The 11,443-nt window shown below is 48.9% G+C and overlaps 1 protein-coding gene across 1 annotated transcript; it reads right to left on the bottom strand.

Annotated features, from left to right (window-relative positions):
* Positions 1-221: 221 nt before the first annotated feature.
* Positions 222-10,730, bottom strand: IZUMO2 (IZUMO family member 2). Its single transcript, XM_021681443.1, has 7 exons — positions 10,499-10,730; positions 10,215-10,289; positions 6,146-6,232; positions 5,888-5,908; positions 4,430-4,510; positions 1,853-1,970; positions 222-264 (listed from the first exon to the last, which is right to left on the bottom strand). The coding sequence occupies exons 1-7, from the start codon at positions 10,728-10,730 to the stop codon at positions 222-224; spliced, it is 657 nt and encodes a 218-aa protein (XP_021537118.1).
* Positions 10,731-11,443: the final 713 nt, after the last annotated feature.

Raw genomic sequence — 11,443 nt, 5'->3', positions numbered from 1 at the left:
TCTTGATGGCTCAAATCACTTCTACTTTGATGTAGGGTAACTGGTACCTACAGATGAGTGAGACCTTGTCCCAACCCTTGAGGAGCACCCAGTTGGGTATCCAGAGCTAGACACCAACTGGGAGGAGGGTCCTCCAGAAACTGACAGAGACATTGAGGAATTTGTCATGGACTTTATTAAACTTCTTTTCCTTTCCCCTTACAGACCCCCATACCACCGCCCTACTGCAGCAGGAGTTTTCGGTTTTGCCTGTACATAATAGCCCTGGTCAGAGAGAAAAAGCCTGGAGGTTACAAAGAGAACTTCAGGTCCCTCCAGGTCAACCACCCCCCCCCCCCCCCCCCAAAAACCACTTCTCTCCAATCATCAGCCTTATTTGGTTCAGCCTGTGACATCACGGGTATCTGGGCAGATTTCCAGGTTTCTCAGCCAATCAGTGTTGGTACATGAATGAGGAGGAGAGAAATTTGGGACTGGGAGTGAGGGTAAAATGTGAAAACAGAGTGGGAAAGACGAGGAGACTCTGAAAGACACAGATATAGGGCGAGAGACTCATGGAGAAGGGAAAGACAGAAGGAGAAGGAAATGAGGAAAAGAGAGAAGCAGGTGTGCTGAATTGAACTGTGTCCCCCCGCCCCGCCCACTCCCCCCAGATATATCCAAGTCCTAATCCCCAGGACCTGTGAATGTGACCTTGTTTGGAAATAGGGTCTTTGCGGATGTAATTAAGTTAAGGTAAGATGAGATCATTCGGGATTTAGGATGGACCCTACATTCAAAGACTGGTGTCCTCATAGGAGAAGAAGAGGGTGATCAGAGACATAGATGTGGAGGAAAAAGCCATCTGAAGAGGGGAGATGGGTGGGCAGAGATCGGAGGGAAGCCATGAGCCAAGGAATACCAAGGATGCCATAGAGACAGAGGGGCAAGACAGACCTTGAGCAAGAGGCTTAGGGAGAGAGAAACAAGATTCGAGACAGAAATAAAGACCTAGCGAAGAAAGGGGGGGAGAGGTTCGAACATGGGGGAGGGGGAGAGAGCAGTGGGGAAGGTACTGGAGAAAGAGAGGCGAGGTGGGAGGGATTCAACCTGGGAGGCAGGGTAGGGGGGGACAGCAGGATTGAGACTGGGACAGGGGAGGGGAGGAGAAAGCCCAGTGGGAGAGGCAGAGAGAGGGAGAGAGAAGAGGACACAGACTGAACAAGCTCACAGTGGGAGCAGACATTCATTGTGCTGAGTGCTGATTTAACTCACCACCAGGCGCTGGGAAAGGAGGGTGAGGGGCAGGTGGAGAAGGCAGAGACCTACAGAAAAGGGGCCTGAGGGAAGAGGAGAGGGGCTGGAGGGGGCAACAGGTAGGCAGAGAGGAGGGTGAGGTCCACTTCTCCCCTCGGCACCATGGGCTCAGTGCTTGGGGCCCAATGGAAATGTTTTCATTTGAAAAGCAGAACAGAATAAATTAATATAACGAAAATGGTGAAGAAGAATATATAATAATGAATTCAGCTCGGATGACATCTGTCTTCATCCAGCACATGCAGGAAATACAATTTTTAATGTATTTTTCTTTATGGAGGAAGAGACCCAGAGAGGCAAAAGTGCTGAGGACCCAGGAAAGACATAAGGTGGTCCAGGGGTGAGAGGAAGAGGAGGTGAGAGAGAAGGAGAGATGGACAGACAGACAGAGATGGGGGCTGGGAAAAGAAGAGATGGAGAGAAGGAAGGAGAGGCAGAGACAAAGTGAGTGAGGAGGAGATTCCCAAATGACACCGTGGCTGATACAGGGCAGGGACATTTTTGTGGGGCCCGGTGGGGCATTTGGGAGCCTCAGGAGAGGGCAGGGATGACTCACGAAGCCACGATGACCCCGAAGGCAAGAATAGCCAGAAAAACAGCAATGACAGCACCACCATTCTGCAGGTTCTCCCCCACCTCCTGGTACTGCAGGGCCACGCGGGGCTGCCCGTCAACTGGTGGCGTGGGGGAGACAACCCTGACTTCCAAGTCACCACCCTTCCTTGGCCCGGCACCCACACCCACCTGCTCACCCAGCAACCTCAGCCTCTCACTCCCTCCTCCCTACCTGTCCCCCCTGCCCTCTCCTGGGGTCTGACTGCATTCATCCATTCCTCAAATTCTGTGTCCCAGGCACTGTTTTAGGTGCTCTGGATACCTCCGTGAACCCCACTGGCAAACATCTCTGCCCTCGCAGCACCGACAGGCTACCCAGCACACCCCAGTGACAGCGAAGAGCCCAGCGCTAAACACGACTCGTTGGCTAGGTGGTTGGGGGGACGACGTGGGTCGTTCGACTGCCCATGAACATGAAATGCAAAATTCTGACAATCTCAAGACAAGACGAAAGTCAACCTGCATCTTAGCTGGGGACCCTGAAGATCCTTGGGAGTCCCATTTGGCATCTTCCCATCGTCCCCTCCCCCCGACTCTTTCATTCTGTCAGCAGAGCCTCTTGGCTCCACCTTCAGCATGTATCCAGCGTCTGATCCACCTCCTGGGCTATCGACCTGCTCCAGGCTCCTATCAAAGCTCCTCCCCTCGGTGTTCTCTGTTTCTCCTGGCCCTACAGTTCCCCATATGGCCGCCAGAGGGCGCTTGCCAAACACCTACGCCCTCTCCAGTGCCTCTTCCCGCAGAGCCTTCCCTAAACTCGCCTCTCATTCAGATTAAAAGCCTAAATCCTCACCACGGCCCCCCAGGCCCTGCACAATCTGGTCACCATGTGACTAGCTAGCTACTATACCCTTCTTCATTCATTTGGCTCTGGCCACACTAGCCTCCCTCTCGTTGCTCAACCATGTTGGATCCTTGCGCTTGCTGTTCCCTCTGTCATTCACACTGTTCCTTACTCCCTCACTTCCTCTAGATCTCAAACACCACTTCTTTAAAGAGGTCCTGCAATCTGCACTCTCTAAACTAGCACCGCCCCTCCCTTTCCCCCAGGCACTTTCTTTCAAACTCTTCTGTTTTGTTTTCATTAGGGCACACTTGCAATCTGGAATCAATCCATTTATTCGTTCCTGTAATTGTCTAACAGTGGTTCTCAGCTGGGGACAATTTTGTCCCCCAGGGGTCATTTGGAAAGGTCTGGAGACTAGAAATGATTGTCATGACTTTGGCTAGGGGAGTACTACTGGCATTTAGTGGGGTAGAGGCTAGGGGTGCTGCTGAACCATCCTACAATACGCAGGACAGCCCTTATAACAAAGACTATCCAGCCCCAACTGTCAGTATTGCCAAGGTTGAGAAACCCTAGTTAACCCTTCACCCCATTAAAATGTGGGCAATATGAGCCATCTGTCTTCCATTCTGCTGATACTCAGTTTGGGGGCATAATGGGGTACTCGAAATACCTGGTAGTTTAACCACCATCCTAAAGGAGAAAATGGACAAATCCTCTTTGCAAAGACAAATCCTCATTGTCTTGGGGGGGGGGGAGGTGATAAGAGAAACTCTTCTAGATTAAAAAAAAAGTGGAAAAAACCCTACAGTTCAATTATATGAGAAATCCTTTCATTGGGTCCTGGTTTGTACGAGTCAGCTGCGAAAGCTATTTTGGGGACAATTAGGGATGTTGCAAAAGGACTTAGAATTACTTGATATTGAAGACTTGTTGCTAGGTTTTTTGGGTGTGAGAATGGCATTATGGTTACGTAGGAAATGTCCTTATTTTTAGAGGCACACACTATTTATGGGTGAAATCTCACAATGCTTGATTTCTTTTAAAATACCATGGCAATGGGGTGCCTGCCTGGCTGGCTCAGTTGGCAGAGAATGTGACTCTTGATCTTGCAGATGTCAGTTTGGGTATAGAGAGATTATTTAAAAAAAAAATACCATGGCAATAAATAAGTAAAGCACATGTGGAGGAATGTCCATTGTCAACATAATTTGATAAAAAGTGCTGCTTTAGAGAGTGTGATCAGGGAGTCATCTTTGAGGAGGTGAACTTGAAGACTTTACTGAAATAAAGGAGTGAGAGGAACAGTGTGAGAGAGGGAACAGCATGATTTTCAATCTTGATGGATATATGGGGGTTCACTGTACTATTCTCACTGATATAAGGATATTGTACAGATTATTTAAAATTTAAAAAATATTTTTAAAAAATCTCTGAATGAATGACTGACTGAGTGAATGAATTCAGCAGATCCTTCTGGACTCCCCAGGTATGACACTGGTGAAAAAGAAAAATGTTTTTCTAGCACCTGCCATTCTGGTATTAGAGACATTTTAATGTTACAGAGGAGTTTTCCCATTTAACAGTAGGGGGGAAGCAAATTTCAGAATGTGGAGCAACATCTGGGCCACACTGTAAGCAAGTGGGAGATCTCAAAACCCCTATCTGCTGGGTCATGGCTGTCTTCATCTCTCACGCATCTCTGTCTTCCCCTGACCCCCAGGAGCTTACCAAAACAGTACTTTTTTTTGATACACCTGGGACTGATCTTCTGGCAATGTAAACAGTCTAAGACTTCTTCTTTTAGCAAGCCTGGAAAGGAGGGGAGGGAGAAGTACGATGAGGGCAGATATCAGAGGTCTGGCAAGGAGCAGGAAGCAGAGGGGAAAGAGAAGGGAGAGTTCCTTGGCCCTCCCGAATTTGGAGGTCCCATGTGCAGCAGAGGAAGCTGAGCAAAATGCACTGATTCACATTAAAAATAATTTTTAGGGGTGCCTGGCTGGCTCAGTCGATGGAGGGTGTGACTCTTGATCTTGGGGTTGTAAGTTTGAGCCCCACATTGGGTGTAGAGATTACTTAAAAATAAAATCTTAAAAATAAAATAAAAATTTTGAGGGCGCCTGGGTGGCTCAGTCGGTTGAGTGTCTGCCTTCGGCTCAGGTCATGATCCTGGAGTCCCAGGATTGAGTCCCGCATCGGGCTCCCTGCTCAGCGAGGGGTCTGCTTCTACCTCTGTCCTTCCCCCCAACTCGTGCTCATGCTCTCTCTCAAATAAATAAATGAAATCTTAAAAAAAAAATAAAAATTTTTATATAATCATTGAAGAGTTGAATTGAGTTGCAGTTGTCCAGTTGACCAACATTTGTTTGTAGACATTTAATTAATTAAACAAATATTTTTTTAAATGTCTACAAACAGGATGCTTTCATTTCTATATTCCTGTTTTGCATCCCCCTGTACATAGTGTGGCTAGATGCTCACTCATCTGTCTCTGCCTCTTCCTGCCACACAAAAAGACTACATTTCCCAGGCTCCTTTGCAGTAGGTTGCAACCATGTGACCAGAGTTCTGGCCATTGGAAAGTGGGATGCGGCAGAGGGATGCGGTCAATGTCCCTAGCCAGGACAAACAAGTTCCCATAGGAGTTTTCCCTAGTCTCTCTCCCTTCTGAAGTTAGCTTAGAAGCCACAACACAGGTGCAGCCTATATCCCTGGGCTACCGCTTGGAAGAAAAGTTCAACTCTCGGAATGCCTGGGTAGCTCAGTCGGTTAAGCGTCTACCTTCAGCTCAGGTCATGATCCCTGCCTCTCCCTTGGCCTGCTGCTCTCCCTGCTTGTGCTCTCCCTCTCTCTGGCAAATAAATAAAATCTTTTAAAAAAGAAAAGTTCAACTCTCAAAGGAATTTGGGTAAGAGAGAATTAAATCTTTTGTTAAACCACTGAGACGTGGGGTTTATTGGTTACTGTGACCCGCTTATCCCATCCTAACATCCCCCCAAAATACTTTTTTGCAGGTTGCAACCACTTCCATAAGCCCTCAAAAATCAGATATCCCTAGATACTATAGCTTTGGGGAGGGGGAACCACCAGATAGAGTAGGTGATAGCGGGGCTTGATTTGGGGGAGATAGGGTTAAAGAGGTGCAGAGGGGTAGAGAAGGGAGGGACAGAAAATAAATCCAGGACTCACGGCAAATTTTGCGATGGCAGGCTGCAAGAGAAAAGAGCTGAAGTGAGTTAAGTCGGGACAGCAATTTGAGAATTTAATGGGAAGGGACCAGGGGAGGGAGAAGTGAATCTGGAAACGAGAGCAGGGAATATTGGGGAGAGGCAGAGAAGGCTGAGTCACAGGGGAGGTGAGCAAGGAGTCTGGGAGAGAAAGTGGGAGAAGGGGATGAAGTGATAATGGGGGAGAGGGGAAGGGGCTTGATGGAGAGAGATGCTGCACCTTTCAGTTCATATGATTTTAAAACTTTCTTGAGTTCCTTGATCACTCTCTCCCTGACAGCCACCAGCTCCTCCAGCAGAGGCTCATCTGAGGAGAGAGAGAAAGAGAAAGAGAGAGAGAGAGATCCTTGTGGGGTGGGAGGCACCCAGCAAGCCCACCCCATCTGCAGCTTCAAAGAGATGAGGAAACCCCTTTTCATTCACCAGGAGTAACCAAGACTGGGTATTACTCAGGTCCACTGGGCAAATAATGTGGCCTGGGAGGTCTTGCATCTTCCTTCTGATCCACTGTGGGGCCCTAGGACAAACCACCTTCCACTGGCCTCAGTTTTCTGATCTGGTAAGTAGTAGAATGGACTTGGTCACCTCTCTTTTCCTTTCCTCTGACCTGCTCTCCTCTCCACTCTGTCTACACTCACTCCTTCATCCAGCTGATTTCATCCAGCTTCATGGCTTTGTATATTACCTAGACCTGCACTGTCCAATATGGCAGCCACCAGCCCGCATGGCTGCCGAGTACTCGAAATGGGCTAGTCTGAATCGAGGTTTGCCGTTAGTATAAAATGTATGCTGGAGTTTGAAGACATGGTATGAATAAAATAACTGTAAAAAACCTCAATAATTTTTATGTTGCTTGCATGTCAAAATGGTCATTTAGGTATTGGGCTAAATAAAATATATGAAAATTAATTTCACCTGCTTCTGTGTATCTTTTTATTTTTATTTATTTTACTAAAAAAGATTTTACTTATTTATTTGACAGACACAGTGCGAGAGAGGGAACACAAGCAGGAGGAGTGGGAGAGGGAGAAGCAGGCTTCCCATGGAGCAGGGAGCCAGACGTGGGGCTCGATCCCAGGACCCTGGGATCATGACTTGAGCCGAAGGCAGACGCTTAACGACTGAGCCACCCAGGCGCCCCTTCTGTGTATCTTTTTAAACACCTGGCTACTAGAGAGTATAAAATTACATGTGACTCCTGCTTATGCCTCGCATGATATTTCCATGATCAGTGTTTTTCTCTGTATACCAGTTCCCCCCACATTGATCTCCCTAGCCTAGATTGCTCACTGAAGTCCAGATGCATATAGCCAAATACCCCACTTAGGAACTCCACTTGGATGTCTGATGGGCACCTTATACTCAGTAAGTCCAAAACTGAACCCTGATAGACTCCTCCAAGCCTACTCCCAACCCCCGAGTCTTCTACACCTTAGGAGATGGGAGGTGCCTGATTCTAATTGTTCAGCGCAGTCCTTGGTGCTTTGACTCCTTTTTCTCACATCCTGCACGCAGTCTGTCAACATGCATGTCATATGAACAAAACCTGTCTGTTCAATATCCAAATAGGGCACCTGGGTGGCTCAGTCGGATAAGTGTCTGCCTTCGGCTCAGGTCATGGTCTCAGGGTCCTGGGATCGAGCCCCACATTGGGCTCCCTGCTCAGCGGGGGTTCTGCTTCTCCTTCTTCCTCTGCTCCTCCCCACCTCTTGTGCTCTCTCTCAAATATATAAATAAAACCTTTACAAAAATATATCCAAGTTAGACAGGAATACTATCTTCCTCTCACCCCATCCCCTGCTACCACCCTGGTTCCAGCCATGATCATCTCTTGCCTGGGCCACCGTGGCAGCTTCTTGCTGGTCTGCCAGGCTCCCCCATGTCCTGCCCAAATCTCTTCTCCACAACCAGAGGGATGCTCTTAGAACCACAGTAAGCTCATCCATATCCCCCTTCTGCTCAGAGCCCTCCCATGTGACCCAGAATAGAAGCCAAAAGTCCTCACCATGGCCTGGAAGGCTCTACCGCATCTACCCATCCCCACCCCCTTACCTCTAGGACCTCATCTTCCACATCTCTCCCTCTCTCCACTCCAGCCTCCCTGGCTTCCTTGAAGTTCTGTGAATATGCCAAAGATAGGCCCATCTCAGGATTTGCACTAGCTGTTCTTCCTGCTTGCAGCCTTCTACCTCCTGGGGCTTCCCCCCCATCCTTCAGGTCTGCTCACATGCTGACTTGTCAGTGACATCCCTCTTGGCTGCCTGACTTTATACTGCAGCCCCCACCCTACTCCTAGCACCCCCTATCCCCTGGCCCCTGCGTTATTTTCTCCATAGTATTTGTTCTCATTTATATTGTGCAGTAAAGGGTTAACTCAGCAGGTCTGGCTTGTCCAAACCCTGCACATTCCGAAAAAAAGGTTTGGCTCCTCTAAGTCCTTGGAATATCCTGCCTGTGAAGAGTATGTTTCTGGGGACGCCTGGCTGGCTTGGTTGGTAGAGCATGTGACTCAATCTCGGGGTTGTGAGTTCGAGCCCCACGTTGGGCATGGAGCCTACCAAAAAAAAAAAAAAGTGTCTTTCTTTATTGGGGGCTTGGGCCATGTGGTAGCGGTTTGACCTCCGGAGGGGCTGGAGACCAAGCAGCTAAGTCAGCCACTTGGGTTCTCGGCACCAACATGACCGACCCCTAAATGATATAATAATAGTCGGGAAAATGATTGGCCAGAGCTCTTCAAAAATGTCAGTGTCATAAAAGACAAACGAATGCATGATCCCAGAGCAGATCAAAGATTGGAAGAAAAGTAGTGGTGGAAGTCATGACTGTGACCATTGGAGAAATTCGAGGACTGGATATTGGATAGTATGGAGTTTGCATTAAACTTCCTAGTTCCACTCATTGTGCAAGAAAATACCCTTCGTTGCTCTTGGGAGATCCCCCATTGAAGAAATTAGGGTTGAAGTGTCACTAACTCTTAAAGGGTACACACACACACACACACACAGAACAAACAAGGCATGTGTTAACATGTGAACAAATGGTGTATAGGGATTCACTGTACTATTCCTGCAACTTTTATAACCATTTGAATTTTTCTCAAAATATAAAAATCACCTTTCTGAAAGGTGAGAGCTTTAATTACTGCTTCCCACTAGAGCTTTAAAATTCCTGATGTTCAGGCCCAACACCTGATATTCTGATTAACTTGGCTGCTGCCTGGGCTTCTGGAATGTTTGAGAAGTCCTCCAGGGGATTCCAGCGTGCAGCCTGAGTTGAGACCTGCTGCTCTAAACCTTGTCTGTTAAGGTTCAGATGGTAAATATTTTCAGCTTTGAGGGCTAGATGGTCATTGTCACAACTATTCAGTTCTGCCTTGGAGAGCAAAAGCGACTGTAGACAATATGTAAAGATTATTATTGTTCTAATAAAACTTTATTTACAGGGGCGCCTGGGTGGCTCAGTCGTTAAGCGTCTGCCTTCCGCTCAGGTCATGATCCCAGGGTCCTGGGATCGAGCCCTACATCGGGCTCCCCGCTCAGCGGGAAGCCTGCTTCTCCCTCTCCCACTCCCCCTGCTTGTGTTCCCTCTCTCGCTGTGTCTCTCTCTGTCAAATAAATAAATAAAATCTTTAAAAAAAAAAAACAACAAACTTTATTTACAAAAACAGGGGGCTGGAAAAGGATTTGGCCCCCAGCTGTATTTTGCCAACCTCTGCTCTAGGCACAGGGGCCAGATCAGCAACATAATCAGGTAGCATCATAATCTTAATAGCTAACATTTATTGAGCACTTACTGTTTGCCTGGCTTTGTTCTAAATGCACATGCACAAACTCATTTACACTTCTCAGTGCCCATGAGGTGAGTGCTATTATTCCCGTTTTACAGATTAGGAAACTGAGGCACAAAGAAGTTAAACATCCACAGAGCCCTCTACTGCCCTCTGCTGGGGAACGTCATAAGGCCCTCAAATGACTAACCTCCCTGGGGCCACCCAGGGGCGGTGGTTAGGAATATAATGTCTGAGCTGTGTACTTGGGACAAGTCACCTAACTCCGCTGAGCCTCAGTCATCCGCCCTGTAAAGGGCAGATCACAGTAGTACCCACAGTGATGAACTGTCCCTCGACTTTTTTGAGTAAAACACTTAGAACCCTGCCAGACACACACTAAAAGCTATATGCATGTGTTTTGTTTTGTTTTGTCTTTAATATCAAGGGGTGGCGAGGTGGACTCATGGAAAGGGAGGACCGAGAAGGGGGCTGGGAAAAGGCTTTCCCTCTTAGCTCCTACCTCTTAGAGAATTAACCATTAAGTGGCTTGTTTGGTTCTTGATAAAGGACACCACATGTTCCAGGCGATCTATCCCTGGGGGCAAGAGGGAAGGAAATTCCAGTGGGTCCCTCAGAGAGCCAGGGAACACCCCCATCTTCTTCCAGGAATGGTCCCACCTTCCCCTCTTGGGAACGCAGTCCCCAAAGCGTCTGTCTCCCACCCAGCCTCGGGCAACCCCACGGGTCCCTCCCCCTCCCCCGTCCCCCCGCAGTGCCAGGAACCCTCCCCTCTCCAGCACGCACCCACTTTCCCCACAAACGCGTTCAGAGCGTAGTCCCGGAAGAAAGGCCCCTCCATGCCCAGCAGCACGGCCCGGGCACGCGCCTGCAGCTGCTCCGGATGGAAGCGCTTGGGGATGAGGGCGAAGCGCAGCTGCCTCAGGGTCTCCTGCACCGAGTGGTCACACTGCAGGCAGCCCCAGCCTCCGTGGGCGCTCAGGCCCAACAGCAGCAAGAGGACTGAGGCCAGAGGCATGGTAGGGCCTTTGTGACGTCACAGAGGGACGCTGGCCAGCCCCACCCCCCAGCTAAGGGCGGGGTCAGAGAGGCGGTGGGGGAGGGAGGAACACTGTGCAAAGGCACATGTTTGCTGAGCACCTACTATGTGCCAGGCAGGGTTCTCGAAGCTAGGGAGAGAGTCTAAAAAAACAGAGGTCTCTGCCTTGTCCCCCTGGGTCTTACATTCATTCAGTCAATGCATATTTATTGGGCACCTACTATGTGCCGGGTGCTGTTCTGGGAGCTAGGGCTAGAGTGGAGAGAAACAGGCGGTCCCTGTCCTTTCGGGACTTACCTTCATGAATTGAACAAATAATTTCTGAGCACCTGCTATGTGCCAGGCTCTGTTCTAAGCACCCCCATACAGAGCTGAGGGAAACAGTCTGCTCACACGGAGTTTACATTCATTTGTTCAACAAATAGCAGTGGGGTACGCACTGAATAAGATGGCCGCAGTCTCTGCTCATGGGGTTCCGTCTAGCGGGGGTGGAAGGAGGTGTGTGGGGGAAGAAATGTAAAACCAGTAAACAGATTAGTAAATAAGAATGACAACCTACAGGGGCGCCTGGGTGGCTCAGTCGTTAGGCATCTGCCTTCGGCTCAGGTCATGATCCCGGGGTCCTGGGATCGAGCCCTGCATCAGGTTTCCTGCTTCGCAGGAGGCCTGCTTCTCCCTCTCCCACTCCCCCT

This window comes from Neomonachus schauinslandi, chromosome 16 (assembly GCF_002201575.2).
Source record: "Neomonachus schauinslandi chromosome 16, ASM220157v2, whole genome shotgun sequence".
Taxonomy (NCBI): Eukaryota; Metazoa; Chordata; class Mammalia; order Carnivora; family Phocidae; genus Neomonachus; species Neomonachus schauinslandi.
This window is presented reverse-complemented; position numbering and strand designations above follow the sequence as displayed.

Coding starts and splice junctions, on each gene's coding strand:
- IZUMO2 (XM_021681443.1), bottom strand. CDS start 10,730: ATGCCTCTGGCCTCAGTCCTCTTGCTGCTGTTGGGCCTGAGCGCCCAC. Junction 4,511..5,887: donor CTGCCATCGCAAAATTTGCC/GTGAGTCCTGGA, acceptor CCTCCTTTCCAG/GCTTGCTAAAAGAAGAAGTC. Junction 265..1,852: donor TTCGGGGTCATCGTGGCTTC/GTGAGTCATCCC, acceptor CTCTCTGACCAG/GGCTATTATGTACAGGCAAA.